General features: G+C 37.0%; 1 protein-coding gene across 1 annotated transcript; it reads right to left on the bottom strand.

The window, feature by feature from the left end:
* Nucleotides 1-1,273: 1,273 nt before the first annotated feature.
* On the bottom strand, nucleotides 1,274-23,493 carry LOC140151181 (lanC-like protein 2). Its single transcript, XM_072173435.1, is given in 10 exon segments — nucleotides 1,274-1,927; nucleotides 3,251-3,323; nucleotides 4,767-4,943; nucleotides 6,231-6,413; nucleotides 8,854-8,994; nucleotides 10,108-10,249; nucleotides 13,401-13,499; nucleotides 13,501-13,606; nucleotides 16,585-16,705; nucleotides 23,282-23,493. Coding segments are annotated over 10 exon segments (1,224 nt in total). The 5' UTR covers nucleotides 23,387-23,493; the 3' UTR covers nucleotides 1,274-1,850.
* Nucleotides 23,494-26,674: the final 3,181 nt, after the last annotated feature.

Here is a 26,674-nt window from a genome sequence, read left to right on the forward strand (position 1 = left end):
GGTAGGGATCTGAAAGTGCACCCATATTTATACCACTGTTCCAAGAAAATCTGACTCATTTTTATAACTGAAGCCCAGATTTTTGGCCAAATTTAACAACATTTTGTGAAAGTTTTACAAAATTTTAATTTATTTTTAAAAGTTAGGCTCCAGTTAGATGAAATGGGGTATTTTTTCACAAAGTTTGAAAATTCTATACCAAAATGGGGTCATTGTTATACCAGAGGCTCTAAAATGAGAGCCATATTTACAGCCCAGCCCTGTATGGTCATTTGTACTAGGTATCCCCCTGGGACATAGAGTACACCAGAATCAGTTCTAGGTTAGGTATAGATGTTGTGTCCTGAATCAAATCTTAAACCTTCAGTCATAGTATACACACTACATGAATTTGTTATATAGACATTAGATTATGAGAGCTTGAACTCCATATAGACCTGTACAATATTCTATGGGAAAATCTCCATTTTGGATTGTCACATGTAGACCAAAATAGTGTACATCTTGCATTTTCTAGGAAAGCCCAATAACCAGATGAAAATGCGCATGTTAACGCATGAGTGATACAAACACCTCTTCATGTAGTGCTAAGTGTACATAATAAAATACAATGCACAACATGAACATACCATTGCATTTTCCAAAAGGGGGGACATTAATTAGAAGTCTTTTTTACAATGATAATTCCCATTAAAAACATCACAAGTACTGTCTGGCAGTGTTGAGGTGCTCCACAAAAATATGGAATTTCTACAAATTGTGAAAACACATAAAAATGGCTGCCGCCACATTGATATCTTGAAATTGGCAAACAATGTTCAACAATACTGGTACTGTATAGTACTTTGACAGCATTTATGGAACATTTTGGTTGAAAAAATGGTAGGACGTTTATTAAAAGGGGACTTTAATTTGAGAGAATATGGTAAGCACACAAAACAATTGAAGTTTGCCAGGTGCATGGTAACCCAATCCAGCTGTACACTATTGAGCTCTCCATGAGTGACACACAAACATGGCAGAGTCACAGCTTTCTTACAGTTTCCGGCCAAGTCCTTCAGCGGTGTCTGACTGCACTACCTGATTATCACATAAAAAGAACTAGGCCACAACTAGGAGCTTTACCGCTCCTGTCAAAATTCTGATGAAGTCCCACGGATGTGGTGATGAAATATTAAAAGTAAGTTACTATTTTGTTGAGAGAACTGTTTGAAATATTCATTATACCAACTAGGCCATAAGCAGCACCAAATTGGCCAACCGCTGAAGAACCTTGCTGAAAACTATAGTATTAACCTCTTTGGGGTTTTTTTTCATTTTTTTCATTTTTTTTTTGTTTTATTTTTTCTGAAAGAGCACACCTTCTTCCAATATAGCAAGTGCTATAAAATAAGATATCAACACATAATCATGTTACACTGGGCAAAAAATGCTGTGTTGCCCTATGCAACCGACCCATTGGCAAAAATGCTTTAACTGTAGATATGGAGAAACATCTTGGATTTTCAGGAAAAGGGTTTGTTTTTGCTCTCCCATTTCCCCATTTTTTGGGAGGGCAACACATTTTTACTATTTTTAACCTAATTTTGATCTGTGTTGAGTTGTTATAATTGCACCATACAAATACTACAAGATTCTTACTCTGGCCACCTGCACAGGTACACCGTCGCCAATGTACCTAACTGACACACACAGTGTACCTACCTACACAGTGGCTACTGCTACTGCACAGGACCCACCAGGCAGTGGTACTGCACTGGTACTACATTTGTACTCCCTTAATACTGCACAGTAATTACCTCAGCGACATTGTACCTGTGGCGGCCATGATAGGATTGTGCATGTGTATTTTAGATGACCACTGCAGGGAATCTGGCTTCATTAGGATTCAGCATATCAGCAAGGAAATACACCGTGCCTGCTAGACCTGTGTGAAAATATGGAACGGAAATAGAGTGATGTTATGACTTCATGACACTATCAGTTACCTGCTGTTTGCTCACAAAATATGGACAAATATCTATGGTCTGGTACCAAAATATATGTGACGCAAAAACTTCTATCTGTCTTCATGATTTACTAAGGTCAATGAACAAATAACACCTTTCATTGGTCTATTCCATTTGAAATCCATACACCCCTATGGAAAACATGACCTTAATCTTCCACACAGGGAATGTGAATTACAAATTGGGATACCTGAATGGGGGACTACATTTGAAATCTACATCCCATGTGTGGGAGATTAAGGTCATTCCATCAGGGTTGTATGGATTTCAAAAGTCCATTTCTGTACAATTTCACCACATTTTAGCATGAAAATAGTTGAAAATGTTGTTCAGCGATCTATTTAATACCACAACTGGTGCCCGACACTGTGGCACTTATTTTGAAATTTTCCCCAAAATGTACCTTTTTTGGCAAAAAAGGAAGTCATCACCTAAACTCCTCAACAAAAGTTTGGAAAGTTTTTTGAAGCATCTATATCTCAGATTATTTGTGACATGCTCATATCGTGTTGCATATTAATGGTGTCATTGTAAAGGGAAATACCGTAGCTATCCATTGATATGCAACACCATATGAACATGTCACAAATAATCTGAGATATAGATGCTTCAAAAAACGTTCCAAACTTTTGCTGAGGAGTTTATTTGAGTGGTCATAACTTTGAGTAAATAATTAAATGCAATAAGATTGACATAGATGTGTGGACAATATTGTTTGATGCAGTATGATATTGCACTTGAGTAAAAACAAATCAGAATTATTGTGAAACATTTGGGGAAGTTTGAAGAGTTCAATTCTAATTGATTGTGCGGTGTAAATTGTTTATAGGCCGATATGTTCCAATCACCTCATGTTGGAAGCGGTCAGTGTGTGCCATCAATCACACCAACTGAATCAATTTCTTGTTCATTCCGATTCTATTCTACAAAGTGTGCAAGTAAGGTATATCACACTGCAAGTATCAAAAATCCCCAAATGTTCATATCAGTTTTATTTTATTGCTTTTAATTAATTGTGTTCAGAGTTATAACAATTCAAACTAGAGGGGCTTTCTTTTTTAATGTGTTTATTATGTAGTCAAATTAATTAAGAATTCAATAGCTAGAAACCTATTAATATGTCCAGTGATATAAAAACTCTTTTCTTTCACAGTATCTGAAAAACATGATCCTGTTTCTAAATCTATAAACAAAGCTATGTGTCTATGTTTACTGAAGACATAATAAAGCACATGTCTTACCTTCAAAGAGAGAATATGGCTTGTCTGGAGTCCTACAGCCATGTTTGCCATAGTCTAAACACCACTCTGTAAACTGAAAGACAAAACAAATATATCTTAATTATATATTTTTTGTACTATTGATGGGTTTTATCAAAGTGGTATTCTTTTTACGCAACCTACGGGCCATATACACATGGTTAAAGGAAAATGATCTAATTTCATCACATGTCACCTCCATTTGGCTGCAGGATATCAGCAAATATCATCCCAACTTACACGGTAGAAATATTCTTTGAAATTGCACGGTTTCAATTAGGGATTCAATCATGTTTCACCGTTGTTCATCACCGTTTAACAACGATGCGGCGCGTCGTCTGCGTGGTTTACTTCGCGAAGGCAGCTTTAGCTGCCCGGTAAGTAAACCACGCAGACGCGCCGGACATGAAGTTGTTAAACGGTGATGAACAACGGTGAAACATGATTGAATCCTTTCAACAACGAAAAGAAGCTAAAGATCGTATAATTCACGATTATTTTACGAGGAAATGTCAGTTAATCATTGTCACTAAGTCTTACAAAAACTTCGATGATTTCTCTGTAATAAAACTACAGAATAAAACGGCAAAGTTTAGCCGCTACCTGAAAAATACTGAATTCAACTTGTAAGCTTGCATACGCACAAAGGTTCTAGGCATGACGAATTTTACGCGCTCTCGCGTAACGCGTAGTCTCGCTTCGCGTTCGCAGTGATACGCTTACAGTAAAAGTGTGGATTCATCACGGATTAACAACGGTTGGCTCCTGTACAAAGGTATAGGAGGAGTTGTTGAAGAATGGATCAACGTAAATGGGGCTACAACTTCTGAAGTTATCCACAGGCTGTGAGGCAGTCATGTTAAATTTAGTTTGTGGTAAATCGGTCATGTGTGGACAATGACACAATATAGTGATAAAAATAACATATTTTTGGTATTTTATCACCGCTCAGGCTAAATTTAGCACAACAGATTAACCCACATCTGCACATGACTTGTGAGAATGCCAGTAAAACATCTTTCTATCTTCACCCCTAATCTTTCACCTGTAGGCTCAATTGACCCTCTGCATGGTCATCTCAGAACAATGTTCTACCCGCAAAATGTAAGTTGTGTGTGTGCATGCATTATATAAGCATGCTGTAACTACTGTGTACGCTTTGCAAAAGCCTTCTGAGCCACTGAGAGAAAAGCATGAAAACCAAAAATGTACATTTTGCACATGCGTTTGAAGAGAGAACCTCGATTTTGGTATCAAGAATGTGAATCCATGCCAAGGAGCAATAGAAATATACGTTTTCCAGTGATACCCAAATCTCAATTCAGATGGGGAAAACTGAGGATGCTGCACCGTCCTTTAATATCATCATCTGCTTATTTATTATAATGAACATATTATATGGTATAGCAATGCTATATGGTCCATATAGTATAGGCATTGGTATACCATCACCTAAGCTTATCTTTAACCAGCCTTATATGATCTTACATAAACTTACCCTACACGCCCTATACAAGTGTTTCTCATCATTGGTTGCTTGATATAGTGCCAGGAAGGTATAAGCATTACCGGCTGTTCCATGACACAGGCTGTAGCCCTTGCGTAGAAGACCCCTCTCCCACACCACATCACCACACTTCTGAGCCATTTCAAGATATTTGTCATCTTTAAATGTCTGTGTATGAGAATTAGGATATAAACATGAGAAATGTGAGACTTATAATATATTAAAACTTGATATTATTGACTTAATCTATGCTATGACCAACACCAAGCCTCTTGTGAAAAGTGTAAGAAGTCAACAGCTTAAGTTTCTTGGGCACATACTCCACATGCCAGATGCCGCACCTGTTAAATTGTATGCTCTTTATACACCACAACATGGGAAAAGATGAGGTTGGCAGCATACATCATTTCTTACATATATATACATGTACAATGCCTGATTGGGGATAGTGAATGCAGGTTCAAAACCAAATAATATCTCTGGCCCAGAATCGCATAAGTTGGAAGAAACTTGTAGTCGTCTGCTCCGCTGCAGACTGATGATGATGATAGCAGATTGTCATTCTGTATTTTGTCATTAACTATACACAATGTTACATCTTCACACATTAATTGACCATTTCTGTAATGTCCACACTCCTTTGCAAAGAAATTTTAACTATGACTAGTCGACCTTGTGCAATGACAAGGTGATGATATTAGGAATTGTGTTTGCAAAGTCCTAAACTGTGTCCGTGTTTGGAGGCATACACCCATAGGGGTGTGTGAGTAAGGGTATCTGTCAGTATGGGTGGGGGTGTCTCTCTGTCTGTCCGTCTAGCTATCTGTAAGTTTTATAAACTGTTAGATTTAGACATACAGACTAACTTGTGTGCTTGTAGTAGCATAAATATTACACCAAGTGATCAATGGAACTAGCGCACCAATCTATATGTCTGTATGCCATCTTATATACTGCATATTATATAACTCATACAAAGTTTCTTGTCATTTGATTGGCCAACTACTATTTACTATTTTTGCTATTTTTAGCGCCCAGCTGCAAAAGGACTATTGCACTCCGCGTCCGTGTAATATTTATTTTTCCATTCACGGATGCGGAGCTACCATAGCAATGCTGACAGACACATGAGCGTATAGCGTGTTGTTTCCACCGGGACTCGCCAATTATAGATATGGGTGTTACTTCTAAAATAAAAAAGCATTTAGATATCTTTAAATTTATTTTGTTTTTCTGGTGATTTATAAAATTAAGTGGAAGCAAGGGAAGTTACTTATGAGTTATATAAAACAAATATTGAATGTTTTAATTCATTCAATGATAAGAATATTTTCATGAGGTGAAATATGGACTGTTCCATTCAACAAAGCCCCGTTGAACGGAACAGTCCATATTTCACCTCATGAAAATATTCTTACCATTGAACCCATTAACATTCAATATTTGTATACTAACCTTATGTGCTTGTAGTAGCATGTATATTGCACCAGGTGATCCATGGCACCAGTGAACCAATCTGTCCGTTTGGTTGCCCAATGATGATAGAAAGTTACCAGATGGGAACCTCTTCTCACAGATGTAGTCAATGGATGGCTTGATGAGTGTCTCCAAATGATCCGTTACATAACTCCCATTAACCTGCAAAATACAAATGAACCATTACCTCTCAATTCAAAATTCGTTTACAGTCCTTAAAAGGAATGGTCAACTAAAGACTGCAAAAAAGAAACGCAGCTGTTATAAATACGCCTATAGCTTCAGAACTAATAATTGTTTTCACAATATTTCCATTTGTCAAATTTTATGCAATGTTAACATCACAGCAGTGCTTGTAAAGAAAAATACCCAAATTTAAAAGTTGCAGCTATTTGTATTGATTTGAAGTCAGCGCGGAAGACAATGGTGGGTTTTACGTACCACAATGCTTGGGTAATAACCATTGATCGCTGTAAATTGCAACTTTTAAATTTGGGTATTTTTCTTTAAAAGCACTACTGTGTTGATATATTGAACGGCATTGGACAAATGGGGTGCCAAAATGTGCGTAAATAAAACATCCTTCTTTCAATGTTGAAATATTGTGAAAACAATACTAGTTCTGAAGCCATAGGCATGTTTATAACAGCTGTGTTTCTTTTTGTACAGACTTAAAATTTGACGCATTATATGTTGATCTTTAAAATCAATTAATCTCATTGGGCAGCAAAGGTTGTGATACATTGAAGAAGCATAGAGAGTATCTGTGTTCTATAAGCTGCATATCCTATCAACGACTGCTATACCTTGTTTAGGACTTTCAAAAGAAGTATCTGCATGTGCAACCATGACTGTTTCAAACTAACCCGCCAAAGTCATGCAAGTAACTCCGAGGTCATGCATTGAATTAGTTTGAATGAAGAATACTACGGGAACCAGCGCCTTTTGTTAGAAGTCACACATGAGTGAAGTGGATAACCTGTTATTTTACTCTAATTATGTGTCAATCTAAGATACCAAGTCTACTGAGTAACAGGCTGTTCCAGTTGAAATCCATATTCCCCCTGTGGAAAATATAACCTTAATCGCCCACAGAGGGAGTGTGAATTTCAAATTAATGTTACCTGAATGAGTGACTGCATTTGAAATTTACACCCCCTGTGTGCAGATTAAAATCATGTCTTCTATAGGGGGTGTATGGATTTCAACTGGAATGCCTCAATGGCTCTGAATCTTGAGCAGTTTGTTTCCCCCACAGAACCACTAACAACCACTAATTAGAGATAAACATTTGAAAAAATTTGTTGTCTTCGCATTTACATGTCATGGCTTGCCATTTTTAAACTTAAAGTTTTTTTAACTGAAAAAAAATCACTCAAATCGGCTTTACAAATCCTGACAACATGAATCTTCTTCTGCAGCAGTTAAATACAAAATAAATTGAGGACACTTTAATTTCCGATCATTTTTGTTTTCATCCGAAGCAGATACTCATTATGGTGTTTGTACAGGTTGCACAATGGATAAGAGGGGATGAAAATATACACACAAATAATAAGTACATCTGCTTCATGCACCCATGTGTCTATATGGAACACGTTAACACACCATGTTTAGCTTTATACATGTTTGTTTGTACGTTGCCATGTCGTTATGCCTTGGATAAAACTTCTAGTAGGATCTACAGCTCAGCACGGTTGATTGAAGGGGTCATTTATAAGTTTTTCAAACAAACATCATGTACAACCAAATTTTAGGCTTAAACAGCTAAATGTGATATCATGCTAATGTATACACATGCTTTTGAGTCATTATCACCTTTAATTTCCCCCCTTTTACAAAATAATTCACTTTTATAGCATTTTTATAGCTTTTTCGGAAATAAAATTATCTACTAATGACAAAATTGGTGGCGCTATTTAGTGACTGGCAATTACTCTTTCAAGCTTTTAATACAAATAATACCTTTAATTATTTGATAAAATATGTTTATAAAATTTTCTCGTTGCTTGTTTCACCTATTTCAGCTGTTTTAATGGCAGTATTCAGGCGGCGGATGACATGATCGAGCCGGCAACTTGTGAAACCGCCCGGCCTTATGGCATTTTACAATATAGTCGGTTAGTTTTGTGGGGTTCATTATCGAACCCCAACGGTTTTAGCTTGTATTTATATTATTTATCAACATAGGCCTATTTGTTTGTGATATTTCAAGCGTTTTAAAATTTCAAAATAATCCCATTCAATTACACGGTTGCCGATGAAAATTTACTGAATTTAGAGAATGCAATGCGGCCACCACCTGGCAGTATTAATCCCCTATCCCTTGCAAATAAACAAAAATGATATAGGATAAATAGCACCATCTATAGTTTGCATTTAGTTAATAATGAAGCCAATTCTATATACATCAAACAACTGTGAATCAGGCCACTAACTAAACACCTTGAATTTAACTACACAGACTTTGTTGTGGATAATTCATTTTCTTACAAGTTACAGCTCGGTTTTTAAACTGTTTCAGACTCCAATTTAAAACACATTCAACTCTATCTACATACCCAAGCAAGAACAAGCAAGGATTAGGGTTAAGGGGTCACACCTGCATAAGCATATAAAATATGCCAGCCATTCCATGAGCAGCTCCAATATAATGTTTGTTATGCCAGGTGTATAGTAATGGTGCTCGTGAGCCTTCTGTTTGCGACAGCTTCTTGCCTGCTTCAATTACACTTTCACATACCTGTAACATACAAAGAAAATGTACATAGGAAATGGCAAATGTAAGAAAAAGTATAAAGGCTATACGCTGGCGACGTTACGTAATAATCGGATTAACTACCATAGCAATAGGTGAAAACAATTTTTGAATATACCGCGCTGCACTGATACGTTCACGCTGTACCTCTGCATTGAACCATATCATGCTGATCACTTGCACCTGTAAGATTAGTATCTTTGAAAAGACAGGTATTGTATTCAATCTATGATTGCAGACATACACAGGTGATGAGTGCAGCCTGCATGTAGTGCGGCACGGTATATTCAAAATTGTTTTCACCTATTGCTATGGTAGCTAATCCGATTTATTACGTAACTTTGCCAGCGTATAGCATTCAGCAAGATTCTTCAGCGATGTTTGACTGCTCTTCCAATAAAATGAAGTAGGTCACACATGCTAAGCAGCTTGATCAGCGAACGGAATGATGTGTCAATGTGATGATGACATGATTCAATTAGCCAATCAGAACATTACTTCCGTGTTTACGCTATAAACAGCGCCTAATTGGTAGACCGCTGAAGAACCTTGGCGAAAACTACAGTAGTATAGTAGTACATGTTTTGGGAGGCATTTTTCTCCTGCGGCAGTCATCACAATTCTGGTCCTCTGCAGCTGTTTTCACTTCTCCGCTGTGAGCTTCAGTACTCAATGGTGATTTGGTTCTCAGCAGTGATTTACCTCCCTTTCGCCCATGTGCATACAAGTAACCCAGCAGTGATTTACCATAAGCTGTGTTTGGGCCTTTGTTCACTGTTATCAATGTTTTCGGGATATAAAAACCAAAAGTTAATAACACCTGGCATGGGATAAAAGTTTTGACAACAGCTGCTGACAAGAGCTAAAAACAATGGGAAACCATGTTACCAAACCAAGAACATAAAAGCTCTAGTGTTTCGAATTAATTGTACTAACTAGCAGCACTTACTGAAATCTCCTTATAATTTTTTCTTTCAAACAGCTGTGCATACAAGAAACTTATTTCACCATATAGCAATCAACACATTTGAAGCTTGAGAGCTTGAGAACTTGAATGGGCCCAATGATTCAAACAAATAGTCCTACAGTACTACTTACTACTTTCATAATCTCCTCATCTATGCAGTCTTCTCCTAGATATTTCCTTACAAACAACAGCGCATATAAGTAACCCACTTTACCATACAACATTTCATTAGGGATGTCCTCACGTAGCGCACTCTTGTGTAACAACTGCAACCTAAATAAAAAAAAAACAGATTTATATCAAATATCGTAAGTTACATCTTACAGGGTTTGTATAACTGTGATATGATAGTGAGAACCAATCAGAGCAAACGTTAGTAAATTACAATTAAATAAAAATATTGTATAATTGCACGGGCGCGCACTCCGCGTAGTACACGCAGTGCTTTCGGACACATTCATGGTTGATGCATTTATTATATTTGCTTGCATTTTCAAACATTTTTAGTAACAATTTTATTTTTGTTATAAAAATTGCAAAAATTACGAGAAATGCGTATCACTTGTTGCTCAAGAAATTGTACAAAATAATGAACTTGTACTGAGATGTTGATGTGTCTAATGCACTCCCCCCTTCAGGACTCGTGCATTAGATGCATCAACATCTCAGTATGTGTGCATTATTTTGTACAATTTCACTCACAACTAATGTTAATTCAATGCATTGAAATCGAATTGAATTGAAATGAATTTTGGGTGATTTTCATTTCAATGCATTGAAATTGAACTGGAATTGAAATGAGTGGGCTTGTACATGAATTGAATTGGATTGGAATTGAAATCATCGTGAGCAATGAAGAATTGAATTGGATTGGAATTGAAATCATGTTGAGTGATGAAGAGTGAAGTGGAATTGAAATGAAATTCAGCTTTGATTTCAATTCAGCATTTCAATTCACAAGCAGATGTCTGTGATTCCAGATCATTCCACCCACTGTAAAAAGTGCCCTTCCCCCATTCTGAATTCTGATACACTTCCAGGTCTATTCACACAAGAGACACACATTCAAAATTTAGCATCAATAGATGGCACCATAATTATAATGACCATCCCTGTCTGGCACAACATGCATTTTCAGGGAATTTTTGTTTATATTAGCAAGGCATCGGGGAATGAGCTGAGACTGCATGTGGGTGACAACTAAGTTTTCTGGAAAGCTTTCACTTAAAAATGATAGCATAAAATACACATATATTGAAGAAAATTAAAAGTATGATATCATTTCTCATACACAGGTATATTAAACCTTTTGAGACTTTTTTTGGAGTTCTTCTTAATCTTTCTTTAGAAGGATATCTACTGTCTCTCTTGTCATGTGGAAAAAGTTATAGGTTCTATGTTCATAAAGACACTAATATCGTCTATAAAATATGATACAAATTGATTCTTAGCATTTACAATGTTTTAAATTGCTTGATATGATCGATAATTTGAGTGTGAGACCCCCCACTTACCAAAGATCTCAAACTTTTGGCACTAGTCGTAAAGCCCCTATTTTTCTCAAGCTCCTAATTTTTATATGCTCAAAAGTCATTGTACATTTGAACAAATTGTGAGAAAACCATTTAAGAAAATGAATATCTTTGACAGCTTTTTTTCACACTTTTTCAAAAGTACAAGGATTTTGGGTGTAAAATCTTAGGTGGAACAAGAGACAAGTATAGGGGCTATCTAAATAGTATCAAAACCTTGAATTTTGACATCTTTGAGGTCAGTGTGGGGACAGGGTCCCATTATCAACCGTACCACACACCTTAAGTTTAGAAAATAATGTGCATGGTGGACAAGAAGTTAAGACAAATATTACGAAGTCAGTCATAAGAACTAGAAGTTCCAAAGTTTCATAAAATAGGACCCAGAGGTCAAGGATCACTTGCATTGTTTGAATGTAAAAAGTGAGTTAACATATTAAACAATAAAGTATCTTCTGTTGAAATGCTTTTGTGACAAGTACATGTAGTGTACTTGATTTTGACTTTGTGTTGCTGACTCAAGTGTTATAAAACTTATAGGTATAGTAAAATATGCACTGCAAAAACAGTGTCTAGATATTAAACACCATTCTTGATACCATTTTGCCCTCGATTTGTAAACATGTCTAAATGCTAAACATGTTTAGTAATTTGATGCCTTGTGTTTAGATATTAAACACTTGATGTTTTGAAGTTTGACATTTGTGTTTAGATTTTATATGTGTTTACAAATCGAGGACAAAAAAGTGTTCAATCTCTGGACACAGTTTTTGCAGTGTGCCTTTGGTCAATTAACACAAACTACAACTGTATTGGAATTGGAATTGAATTGGAATTGAAATGAATGCTCAGAATTGAATTGAAATTGATTAGCTGTTCATTTCACTGCATTGGATTGGAATTGAATTGAAATGATTTTGAAATTGAACAACTGAATAATTGGAATCGAAATGAATTAATTCCAAAACAAGGTGAATTGAATTGGAATTGAATAGCAAGACTCCAGGTGTAGAAAGAATTGAATTTGAATAGAATTGAAATCAATTTTCTGGAGTGAAATAACAATACTCACAACAAGTGATACGCATTTATTAACCTATAACCACCATGTACTGCGTGGCCACTTCATCCTTGTGTGGATCTATACTGTTTACCCATTACCACTCAGCAGATATGGATACTTCAGTTAAGACAGCTGATGTTTTGAAAATGCCCTGTTCCCCGAAGTCTTCCACAAGCATGTGTATCCAACATTTCTCCTCTGATTTGATTTCAGATTTATAATTGACTTATCAGTTTTATGCTGTAAGTGTACTAAAAGGGGGAAGAGTGGGCTAGATGTAAGTTAGAAAAGTGCGCAAATGGAATTACTAGAGTATGTGTGCTAAATAAGTCTATGAAGGATCATAGAAAGTGATATGAATAAAGGATATATGTGACGTGTCATGTCAAAAGGAGACACTTTTGGGCAGGTTATCAATTTTGAGGTTTTTACATATATCTTAAATATAGAGATATTTTGCTCCACAACGCTGTTTTCCCCAATAAAATCTGACATTCCTAAGCGAAGATATTGAGTTATGGTATTATAAAATTAGAAATTGAGATATCGGTCTTTGAAAATATTATTGACAATGTTGAGAGTATGAATTACCTTGAAAAATGTCTCAAAAAATACAAGATGCCAGTTATATTCCGGTCTGAAATTATCAGACAATATTTTTAACATTAATAACATCACTAATTCGCAACAAACCCAAATTGTGAAAATATCACCCCAGGGCAGATTTTTGGCTATTTCTCTATTTACAATCCTGCCCAAAAGTGTCTCCTTTTGACATGACACGTCACATATTGAGACTATAGAAATATGGATTGCTGATCAATCTTACTTTTGAAGACACTCCTGGCTGACCTCTGGTTTTCGTAGCATTTTGTAGACAACAGCTCCAAGAGCATATGGCCCAGCATCACCGCATAGAAATGTGCACGGCGCCCCTCAGGCTGCGCAATGCTCCTTTCAGATTCTCATGAGCTTTTAGCAGAAACTCTTGATTCTTCAGAACATTGTACAAGTGGAAGTACAGCAGAGCGATACCTACAGGAAAATAATTAATACAGAAATAAATACTTCATTTTTGTTGAATCTTGCTTCATCTCGTCACTTTTGTAGCTTGTGTTTCTCTTGTACATACATTACGCTCACAAAATTCCTCATAATAAAATTCAAATTTCTTCTTTGATTTATGCAATTCTTTATGATAATCTTTGCCATAGTATAAAGGCCAATTTCCCGAGAGGTAGAGAGCTGATGTTTGGTCCGACATTCACCAAGATGCTTCATCATTCATCCATTCATCTTTATTTCCACAGGATTAGTTTGTCATGTTTATATTTGACAGCAAATCAATCAGCACTCTTAAGGTTTTACCGTCGTCACCCGATTCGACTTGACTATTGCGCCTGTTTTCAAGGCGTGCGTACGCCGCGTCGTGTTCGGCGTTGCGTTGCAGACATCGCAGAGAACGATGCGTGTTGTGCGTGTCAATGCTATTTTTGCGCACCGCAGCGATAACTAGGGCCAAAAATAAAGAAAACAATGTTTGCTGAGCGCTTAAAAAAAAAGAAACACAGAATCAGGTTTTTTTTAACATTAGGCCTAAGCGAGTGTTGGTTAAATGAGTTAATTCGTTTTAATAATATTTTGGCCTAAATGTTGGGTAAGCACTATATTATAGGCCTATTAAAGGTTACGTTTGTAGAACGTTTCATAATGAAACACACTACAACTAAATTAAAAACATGTTGTGAAAATGTTATTGTAGACATATATTATTTTGGCAACATTGTTCCAACTTAGAATATGTTTTGCAGCAAGTATTCAATGTTTTTGATTGTTATTTTTAAAATGTTTTAAAAGTTTATAATCCACCATTTAAATGTTTAAAGCATTTTGTGTTATTGGGTAAAGACCTACCGGTACTACGTGTACTGAATTCATAATGCATGCGATAGACAACACCATCAAAACTATTCAGTTTTTTAAAAAAGTGTCATACATTTACAAAAATGATATCATAATTGGCCAAACGTTTTTCTACAGCTATAGGCAACCCAGCGTTTAACATTGCTTTAATTGAACTGCAACAATTGATGATATGAATCCACCTCGAGATAATTCCGTAGGCCTATAGTTTTGGTGACCAAAAAGTTTTCCTCTCGGTAAACGGCACTAAGCATGCTAAGTAGGTCTATGCCTATAATAATTGTAGGCCTTTTATAGTCAAATACTTCCGCCCAAGGCGTCAAACGTTTCGCTTTAACATGTTTAATAAATCCTCTTTTTGGTCATTCGAGTCAGGTGAACATAAAGCTGAAAATAACTCACTTTGTGTAACTTGATAACTCTTTGGCCCAATATCTTTGCAGAATGGGAGTCTATCTTACACCCGTTTGTGACCAAAATACACCAAATTAGAATTAGGCTAAGAATTTTTTTAATATTCTTAGCCTTAATAGTCGACATCATTATAATTGTTCATAATTATGGACACTTCTTAGCCTAAGTATCTTAGGTAACTTTTTTTTTTACAGTGAAAACTTTCCTGCATAAACAGACAATTCCTTTTTTGTGGCCATATGCGTAAATGAACGCTGATCCGGCATCAGATCGCTTCATACCAGCGCTGTTAGCACGCACCAAAATATCCACGTCACGCAATTAACTACGCATGGTGTCGCAGAAAAATGCATTTTTGACCTATTTTGGTCAATTTACATAAAAAACTAGGTCCGGTACCCCCAATTTTTTTTGCGCGATTTTACAGAGCTTTTTCTTTTTCATAACATATATAAAATTAAAAAAATTTTGTCTCGACAATATTTTTATATAACGCAAAAGGTGATATATTTTGGGCAAATTGCTGATTTTGCCATTGAAGTGTACAGAGATTTTTGGAAATGTACACCTCTTTTAAAACGGCTGTAGCTCAAAAGTGAGGTCCGCACCCTTTTTTTTTTCCTGATTTATTATCTACACATATTAATGTACAAAATATGTCAATTTAAAAAAATTTCGTCGATAGGTTTAGTAACGACGGTAAAACCTTAAGGGGGTACTACACCCATTGATAAATTTGTGACTATTTTTGCATTTTCTCAAAAAATAATAACACACTGGTAACAAAAGTTATGTATATTATAGGGGGCAAGGAATCTAGTTACTACACTGGAATTTCAGCGACTCAAGACAAGCGGTACATTATTTATGATAAGAAAAGCACCTCATTTCTTAACATATATAATAAACCACTTGTCTTGAAATTTCAGTGAAGTAATTGGATTCCTTGCCTCTATAATATACATAACTTTTGTTACCATTGTGTAAAAAGAAAGTTATTTTTTGAGAAAAATGCAAAATGAGTCACAAAATTTATCAGGGGGTGTAGTACCACCTTAAATGACATCAAAATTGATGTCACACATTCTCAGATCACAAAACTAATCCTTTAATATTTTGCAGATTTCTTTTTACAAAATTTTAAAAGTGTACTGCTAACTGGCCTGTGCATATTATTTTCCACAACGTCCTATGCACACACTTGATGTCGCACGCATATAGTAGTAGGCGCTGAAAAGGAACAATGCAAAAGATAATATCATACTACTCGACAACTCTATCTCTAGTTTTACACACAATAGTTATGCATTCGATGCTAGAGTACATTGCTAGATCGTTTTTCAGTCGGTTAGGGTTGACATTTTTTACAATGGATGTTGAAATTTGGATGAAAGTTATTTGATGAGTCAACTGTATCTTTTCAGTAAAGATTGATTATTTTGAACAGTCTAAAATTTTGTTGATGTGCACTTTTAGCAACATTTTTGATGCAATCACCCATTCCGATTGCCTGTGTTTACTTACCTTCCATTGCTTTACCTGGTGTCATACTTCAGCGAATCCGAGTAGATTTAGAATGCAATGGTCTCTAGCCTCTAAATGTGAAGCTCATCGGTGAGCAAATCCATGGCTAGATTTCTCGCGCAAATCCAATAATGACAATCAATGATACATACCTGTTGTACCAGTGTACACGGAGTAGTCTCTGTCATCGGCATCATAGCCTAAACCTTCCTCCATGCGCAGTAAAAATGGTGGAATAGTCTTCTTTATGAATTCACCTAGCTCTGTGTAAACCTGAAAAAAAGTGAAAAATAGTTAGCTGTAAAGTGTAAACTATATTAAAGGAGAATTTTGTGATCCTAGCATCCTCTTTTTGACATTTTTCAGTAGATATCCACGAAAAAAGCTTATTCCCAAAATTTCAGTTGATTCCGATTTTGAGTACAAGCAGGGCATGGTGTGTACAAATTAACATAATAATGTAAGTATTACAGATATTAAACAGGTGAGAATTTTGCTTTGAAATTTAAACAAGTAAACAAGTCAATCTATAGAAGGTGACACAGTTATGTAGTTATACGGCCGCTCTCCCGCTCAACAAACTAATTTTGATTCTACTCTGCGCTGCTGCTGAAATTCAAATTCATGAATTTGTCACGGAAATAAGTCATGGATGACGCAAGAGCTTCAGCGCTGGATGGAGTGGCTGATACTAGTTGTGCGAACGGGAGAAATGATGCCCATGATGTGGCCCGTCACAAATCGGGTGGTTGGTACAAGAATCGTCCGAAGAATGAAAAGCCTACAGATTTTGCAGGGACAACGTTCGGGTCGTTTGAAGACCTGTGGTACTTTTACGGGTTTTTCATGTAACCTGAATCAATATGGGCAAAATGGTTGATGGATGAAGGTGTTCTAATAAATGAAACTCAGATGTCATGTCAGAGTCGCATTGGCGGAACTAAGAAAGACCCTATCTTGTGCAAATCGCCTTGCCGTCTCTGCAAATCGGATGCCATAAACAGAATGGTATGGTGTTGCACTGAAAACAGTAAACATGAAACTTCTGTTAGACACACCTCATTTTTTTCAGGCATGAAACATTCTATACAGGATGTATTGAACTTCATGAAGAACTTTCTGGACGGACATTTGTTGAGTAAATGCGCGCAATTCACCCGTATTTCATACAAATGCACAACAGTATATTGGGCTGCGTCAAGTGACAGTGATTTCCAGTAGACACTTTCAACTATAATTAGGGAGGACCAATAGAGCAGATAATGCCATGAGACAATACCCTATTCCCCTGCACAGCCACACAGTACGCTCTGATAAAACACAGTTTTCAAATTGTTGCTATAGATTTTTTGATTTTTTACTCAATTTCCGCGAGAATGTCAGAATACGTATATATTACATCAACAATTCCTCCAACTCCCATTGTGATAGCCCCTGTCGTTTTCTGTCCAGCGATTCCCAAACTTGGAGGACCGCATTCGAAAATCCGTCCAGAAACTAAGTCCAGCAGCAATTAGCTTGTGAAGCCAGGAGACCTTGCAAATTTTAAAGATGGTCCCTGGCGCGGGTGTAAACATTCGAACTTTGACACACCCTTTTGCATCTACAGCTCTCTGCCAGTGTTCCAGAAATTTTGTATGTTGCTGTATGCAAGTGGGGGGGCTACAACGTAACATCCTATGACGATATTCTGTCAATCACATGACATCATCAGTGAAGGTTATCCTGATCGTAGACAAGATACCATCACAGCATCACCATCTGCTGAAGACGGAACTGTTTCTAACTCGATCTAATTCCCCCCAAATTCAAAAACATCGCCGTAAAATTTATTACCGGTAATGAATTTCCAAAATGTAGGTATCCTAGGTGAATTCAAATTTGCCATCAAACTGCATCATTTTATATATCAAATTAAAGCCCTTGAGTAAACAAAGCCAAAACTGAAAACCTTTTTTTCATAGCACTTTCCGTAGCAAAGTTACATCTTGTCAAAGCCTGACTTTCATCAAAAGATTCATCTAGCAAAATTCCCCAAAGCGGCATTTCGGGGTGTTTCTAGATCTTAGTCTCATGGCGATAGCAGCTTTTTTAATGGAACTGCTATCAAAATCCTCTGAAATTCCATGTGCGGGTGACTTATCACCATAAAAATTATATATTTGGGTCAAGTGAAGTATAGAAAACATATTTATGTAGGTTTCTTTCTTCGGGCACAAGTTTTAAATTTCTATGTAAAAATGCATTGACATTGTCGGCGAATTTGGCTGACCAGCAAATGTGTTAACTAAGGTTTGCCTGGGTTACCTACAAAATGGCACCGGGTGCGCGATTTCCCTATGCGGAGCTGAGAGAGGCTGAATATTGCGCATGCTCAGGTAAGGAATGATCACACACCTATAGTGGGAATTCCAATTGAATGAACACAGCTTTTAATAGCGTGATGAATTTTTGCGTACACTGCGGCAGCATGTGCGACTGTGCGTGAGTAACGCAGAAGTGAATCCAACCATGCCAACGCATGATTGGATAGCATTGTATCCAAGGTTGTGCGTTCCCGTTGTAGTTTGAAATGTACGCGATATACGATTGCGGTTGGATCGAGTGCAGCCGTTGACATGTTGAAAGCTGCGTTCATTCAATTGGAATTCTTACTATAGATCATGATATAACTTAAGGCATTATAATTTAAACTTGGGGGATGGGGAGACACTTTCGTCCAAGTCCAAAATTGTTATTTGATGACAATGATGTTTTTTTTAAATACCTGCATCTATAATAACACAAATATTGCATTCTTTCTTGTCTTTTCTCGTCTGTTACTGCACAAATCGCCTGGTGTCAGGTGCTATCAACGTACGAAATGTTATTGACACCACGGTCCACGTACAAAACCAGACATAGATAGACATGTCCACATTGCTTATTATAGAGGGCGACATTCACTGCCCATAGGGAAATACACAAATTTGAAATTTGGACACCAGAAACTTGACGACGTAGTCTAAAAAGTGCTGGTACTTTATCCTTGATACAGAAGTCAGCATGCAGTGAAAGTTAGATTTCATAAAATAAAATCGCCTTTGTGTAAAATGGATCATCGTGGTAAAAAATGATGCATAATACAGTGCAGTTTTTAAACAAGAGCACCAATGGCGCTGTGGCTCTGTGCTTTTTTGAATGTGAAAGTAATTGCAGTCGAATGTGCAACAGGTGAAATCATATACATTGTATGTGCCAGATCACACGCAATCATACATCTTGCTGGTTGGTAGCTATATCTTATTTGCAGAGCATAATACATCCATCAATAAGTTTCATATCCAGTGTTCGATTTAGAGGGGTTTTACATGCACAAATGCATGTAACTTTGGCTCTGTGCATGTAGAATTTTGCCTGTGCATGCAAAATTTTGTGTTATTCAGCCCATTTTGAGGAAAAAATCAGAGTTGTGCATGTAAAATTTATTTTCTAAATCGAACCCTGTTCATATCCACATGAGGTTTTAGTAATTTGACCACAGATGACCCCTGAGTGACCTTGGATGACCCCAAAATGACATTCCAAAAATTTGGCTTGAAATGTTGACTGTACCCACCAAGTTTCATGCCCATGCGAGTTTTAGTAACTTAACCTCAGATGACCCCTGGGTGACCTCGGATGACCCCGATATTACCTTCCAAAATTTGACTCTAAATGTTGACTGTACCCACAAAGTTTCATGCCCATACGACAGTTTTTAGTAATTTGACCTCAGATGACCCCTTGGTGACCTTGGATGACCCGAAATTACCTTCCGAAACTTTGACTCATAATGTTAAGTGTATCCATCAAGTTTCATGCTCATACGAGTTTTAGTAATTTGACCTCGGATGACCCCTAAGTGACCTCGGATGACCCCAAAATGACCGTCAGAAAATTTGACTCTAAATGTTAACTGTACCCACCAAGTTTCATGCCCATACGACAGTTTTAGTAATTTGACCTTAGATGACCCCTGGATGACCTCGAGTGACCTTCACCCACTAACCAATACAAACTTGTTCTGTCTGGGGTCAAGATGCACCCGCCCACCAAGTTTGAAGAATGTGCGACCCCTAGTCTCCGAGAAAAAAGGTTTTTGCATATTATGCATAAATTATGCAAATTAGGTAGGTAATTACCATATTTTGCGCTGAAAATCGAATCAGGTCGAGATCCTCTGGTCATGCTACCCCCACCACGTTTCATCATCATAGGGCTTAGCATTCTTACGGATCCCCAGAATTACAGCTTCACAAGGCGGATTTCTTCAGATTTCCAACCATTTTGTAGAAGCGTTCCGCATAAATTATGCAACTTAACAACTAAATGCGCATACTTTTCGCCAAAAACTAATCAGGTGATCAGCAGGTGTGTATCATTCCTGTCACAAGGTTTCGTTACCATGCACCGCTATCAATTTGCGCTGATATTCGCATAAATTATGCAAATTAGCTATGTTAATTTGCATATTTTCACCGAAAACATACAATTACGGAGCAAACTTGGATACCCTTCCTCCCACCAAGTAGCGTCCCCGTGAGGTCTTACGGTTCCCCAGATACAGCTCCGGACAAACATTCGGACATCCCACCCCCACACACAGGCGGAAATAGTGATTACTAAGTCCCATCCTGAACAAAGTTCAGAAATGAAATTTTATCAATTTGCGCTGATTTTTGCATAAATTATGCAAATTAGCTATGTTAATTTGCATTATTTTTCACCGAAAACATACAATTACGGAGCAAACTTAGATACCCTTCCTCCCACGTACTGCGTAGGTATTACAGTTTCCCAGATACAGCTCCAGCGGACACACGGACATCCACACCCCGGACAGACAGAAATACTGAGGCGAGACAAAAATGAAATTTTATAACAAATTTTTGTGACTTGAGATCATTTGCATTTTTTTGTAAACACCAAAACTGTTCTGTCCTGACATGTCTGTTGTGTCATGTGTGTTGAACCCGTTCCAACCGAACAATCGTAAGTTCTGTTCGGATCTGGATCTGCCTGGTCTGGATGCTGTACTCCGATTAAGCAGGACTAGCCTACATCACATCAGTGTTTATTTATGATAGATTTCACTTCATGATTTTTTCTTCAATTTCATCACTTACGAAAGTACAAAAGTAGACAATCTAGTAGTCAGTATAACCTCGGAGCAGTTCGTGTGAGACCTACGTACATGGAATAGTAGTACATGGCTTCCGAATTTGGAACTTCACATGTTCAACTTGTCATGCCGGTCGAGTCCAGCGTTTACAACTAAAATCAAACCACTTCTATATTAAGTCCATCGCTGAATTTTACAAATAACTTAAATAAACATTATGGTATGCTCGTAAATGCTTCGGAATGACATTTACCAGAAGCTCATGAGCTCAGAATGGTAAACAAACTAGCGTATTTTCATTTTCACCTCGCTTATGCACCGTAGCTCTCTGTGGTTGAGTTTGCAAGGTCAGTGGGTCAGTGAACTTAGTCTCCTATGCAGCCAGTTTGGTTTAATACGCTCCCTCCACAAAAATGTTTGTGTGGAAGGGGCGGAACCAAACTGGCTGCTGTGGAGACTACTGCAAGAATCGATCAATCACACAAAACTGTTTGCTGATTGGTTCAGAAATGGTGATGTCATCAATCAAGAAAAACTAATCGATTTATTGGTTCAAAATAGCCTCATAGAAAAGTACGAAGTTTGTTGAGCATCGCAGCTTATCGGTAAAAGCGTGACCTTTAACAAAAAAATCGGCACAGTGCTTTTCGTACTGCACTTGCATAAGCCAAATAGTCCCCAGAAAAGTCATTTGTTCAGATTTATTCGGGATTTATTCAAGATTCAGACATGTTCTTGACTATTTTTTGACATTCCTTACCTATCTCTTTATTTAAATTATAAAGAAATAGTGAAGAAAAGTTAAGAAGTAGTCAAATAATTTCTGATCTGAACTAAATCTTAAGAAATGTACCTCCATTGGTTTCCGTCTGTATTACGCATCTTAAATTATACAGACCAGAATAATCTCTAGCACACACAGGGAACCAAGATATAACTCGATTATCGTGACTATTTTGGTCTTTTTTACCCAAAAATAATACTTTTATCGCCTGAATTTCAATAAAATCTGGAGTGCAATCGATTCGAAAATAACTTAGCCAAACTTAGAAAGCGAAACTTAAGTCTTCATATCAGTCATTAAATGATCCTTAGCATAAAAACCAACAGCGTATTGTGGCCTGAAAATGAATGCTAGTTAGTTGCATGACAAAGGCACTGATAAGCTCCGCTCAGAGCCAAAAACAGACATTTGCCCCCAGGATTTGCCCATAACTTCGCTAATTTTTGACCTACAGACATGGTTGACCCCTCATTTTTTAAGATAAATAATCACCTTTTTAAACAAAATAATTTCAATGTGAAATATCCTACTTGAAAATTTTGTGAACATGCCTAACATAGACCATGTAGACCGTAAGGTACTAATTTCGAGGAGCATAACAAACACCAAATTGGTGTCGTATGACCTTTGACATGCATGCATTCTTTTGTCGAGAGTTGACATGGTCTTTCAATTTGTGCCGAGTGTTCACTTGACTATATCTATGCTTCAGTGGTCATGAAAGGATTCAATAGATAACCTCTGCCCCACTAAGCCCCGGCTATTGTCTGAAATTGCTCCTCGGAAAATATATTATAACAACTCAGTCCTCAAATGATAGTCATATAACGACCAAAAGATAAATGACTGACTATCATTGAGGACTGAGTTCCGCAATCTAGTACAAAACGTACAACACGTAGACTGCGTGCGGTAAGCTTACCTGCCCAGATTCCAGCAATAATGGCGACTTTCCTTCAACAAAATCCTCGAAGTTGTTGGTAAATTCTCTCCTCTCCTCGCCACTTGCATGTTTCCTTTTACTCATGCTCAAGTACGAACGAAAAAATCCCGACTCACCTCCGAGAAAATCAAGTTTATAAGCAACACCAATACACACGTTCACAGGCTTTTATTTTTGTTTGCAGCGCTGTGGTAACCTTCAACCTCTGACCTGAAACAAAGAGGTCATGGGTATGGCAAGCCAGTGGCGTCAGTGCAACGTCATTGGGGAATTTGCATTATCGTCAATCTCCCCCACCCCCTCCTCAATCCGTCTTGAAATGTGGGTGGATGGGGGAAGTCATTCTGCCTGAATTGTCAAAAAGTGACAGAACAAAGGTTTTTGCCAAAAGATGGGGAGGGGGGTTCCATGTCCTAAAACCTAAAACTTTTTTGACCCGGCCCCTCCTTAGACATAGGCCTACAAAACTTTTTTGACCCCCTTTTCCAAGTGGTTGAAAAACAGTAGGGTAGGCCTGTCGGTATGGGGGCTACTCCATTTGTGCAAACTTAGGCCTGCATGTTTGTTCATACATTTATTTATAATAGGCCTATTTCCCAAAACATGAAAGTTGAAGGTTTTTCACATGCTGTGACTTGTAGGCCTATGAAGTTTAATTTCAATTTATTTATTTTTGAAAATACCCCCCCCCCATCATGGTCGGTGACTTCTTGTTCTGGAACTTGAAGTTGTCAGTATTAAACTTAGAATGAATTTTTCTAATCGGTGGCAACTAGGCCTATCATCTAAATGGGCAGCAAACAAATAAAATGCTGAGCACAGAATTCCATAAAACTGTGTGCTCCTGACCGAGATAGGCCTATATTGATATTATACAATAGAATTAGGCCTACCGGTGCTATATCTACTGAAGTTCAAATTGAAATTTCAATCAGTGAAGATTTCTTTTAAACCTGTTTATTTCCTGCTTGCTTAAAAAACGTTTATTTTTTACCGTCATAATTATTTGAAATTTCTTTGTCTTCAGTAGACAGCACCACTAACACGGCTATAAAATAATAAGATACCTCGTTGAAGAGACAAAATTTAATCTGAATTAGGCATCTCTTCAATAGATAGCAAAAACATGCACGTGGTTGTAACAAAATTATAGGCCTATCGAGAGAAAATATCATAACTCTGAAGAAATTTTAATTCGATCTTTAGCAGATAACACCGCTATAACAGTAAAAACATCGATTTAGTTCGTTATAGGAAAGAACAAAATGCATTAAATTTGAGCTATCTTTAGTAGATAGCAAAAGAGCAAAATATTGATTGAAATAACCGAAATGCTGTCGTACACAATTTATTGTGAACAAAAGTTTTTCAGTATTGTCATTTTAGAAATTGAGAAAGGTTGAATATATTTTGTTAGGCCTATCTACTGATGATAGCATTTTTAAACCTAATGAAATAATACAAAAAAAGAAGGAAATCGTAAGACTTAGCATGAGACGAGTCAGAAAGATCATTTGGTATATTTTTTTATATGTCATGTTTGTTTGTTTGTCTGTCTGTTTGTCTGTCTGTCTGTCTGTCTGTCTGTCTGTCTGTTTGTTTGTTTGCTTGTTTGTATATTATCTACCCAAGATACCGTTTACGATGCGATTTGCAAATCACCCGTTGCGAAATGCATCATCTTCTTCGGCATGCATCATTTACGATCTGCATCATTTTCTCGGAACACACCCGCAAACGGCTATCTTCTGAAGATAGCATTGCGAGCCTAATAAAACATCAACAAATATTTCACAAATTTAGAAAACATCTGTTAGGAAATTTTGGTTTTGATGTGTTTTGTTTGTTTTTTTGCTTGTTTGTTTTTTCCGCTATCTACTCAAGATTTTTTTTTTTTAAATAAAATACAAAACGAAATAGCTAAACTGCATTGACCGGGGCTGCGCTATGATGATTCAGTACGGCACGAAATGGCAAAACTGCATTGGCCGGGGCTGCGTGCTTAGAGAAAAATCGGCATTAGGCCGAATGCAAAGCTATAAAGAAATGTTAAAATGACGAAGCTGACCAAAATTGCTATCTTCAGAAGATAGCAAGCAAAAAACATGAAAAATGTTATCTACCCAAGATACCGTTTACGATGCGATTTGCAAATCACTGACCCGTTGCGAAATGCATCATCTTCTGTGAACACGCGCGAGCCCACTCATGCATCATTTACGATCTGCATCATTTTCTCGGAACACGCCCGCAAACGGCTATCTTCTGAAGATAGCATTGCGGCCCTAATAAAACATCAAAAAATATTTCACAAATTTAGAAAACATCTGTTAGGAAAGTTTGTTTTTGATGTGTTTTGTTTGTTTGTTTGTTTGTTTGTTTTTTCCGCTATCTACTCAAGATTTTTTTTTAAATAAAATACAAAACGAAATAGCAAAACTGCATTGACCGGGGCTGCGCTATGATGATTCAGTACGGCGCGAAATGGCAAAACTGCATTGACCGGGGCTGCGCGCTTAGAGAAAAATCGGCATTAGGCCGTATAAAATTAATGTTTTGGTTCTCGCCCAGAGGATTTTCATGAATTGATGAAGGAGGGATGTGTTTTTTTTTTTTTTTTTTTTTTTCAATGTAATATTAGCATTGTCAGTAGTTTTCGGTCTTCTCCAACAGTGCTCGAGGAAACGATAAGGCCTCTTTTTTTTCAAATGTGAGATTCTGAGGAAAAACCCTAGAGTACCACAAAAAGACTTGGAAGTGATGCTTGTTCTCTAATAAACTTATTTATATGTATGAAGATTTCATAAATCATTCCAAAGTCTTTAAAAATTGAAAAATCTAAAAAATCAAAAAAAATCTGACAAATCCCAGAAATTGAGGAGGGAGGGGACGAGAACCAAAATTTTAATTTTACACGGCCTTAGGCCGAATGCAAAGCTATACAGATATGTTAAATGACGAAGCTGACAAAAATTGCTATCTTCTGAAGATAGCAAGCAAAAACATAAAAAAACAATAACTTAATTCGCGCAGAGTAACTGTGCGCGTTTTAGGATTTTTTCGCTATATCTACTGAAGATAGTATTTAGAATCTCATCCCTAGTCATTGCATCTTTCTGCTCTAGAAGTAATGTTTTACATTATTTTCTCTAAATTTTTTCTTCATCATGTAGCGGCGAATTTTTGCTTTCTAATACATCAGTCCCGATTAGAAAGTTTAAAGCGATATTACAGACTCGTCACTTTCCGCATCGGCCTGTTTCTCTATTTTTACCTCTTTTATCCCTTTTTTAGAAATAGCGCGGCATAGGCCTATAGGGCGAATGCCGATTTTTTTTTAATTCGCCCAGAGTAGCCGTGCGCGTTTTAGGA

This window comes from Amphiura filiformis, chromosome 4 (assembly GCF_039555335.1).
Source record: "Amphiura filiformis chromosome 4, Afil_fr2py, whole genome shotgun sequence".
NCBI classification, from domain to species: Eukaryota; Metazoa; Echinodermata; class Ophiuroidea; order Amphilepidida; family Amphiuridae; genus Amphiura; species Amphiura filiformis.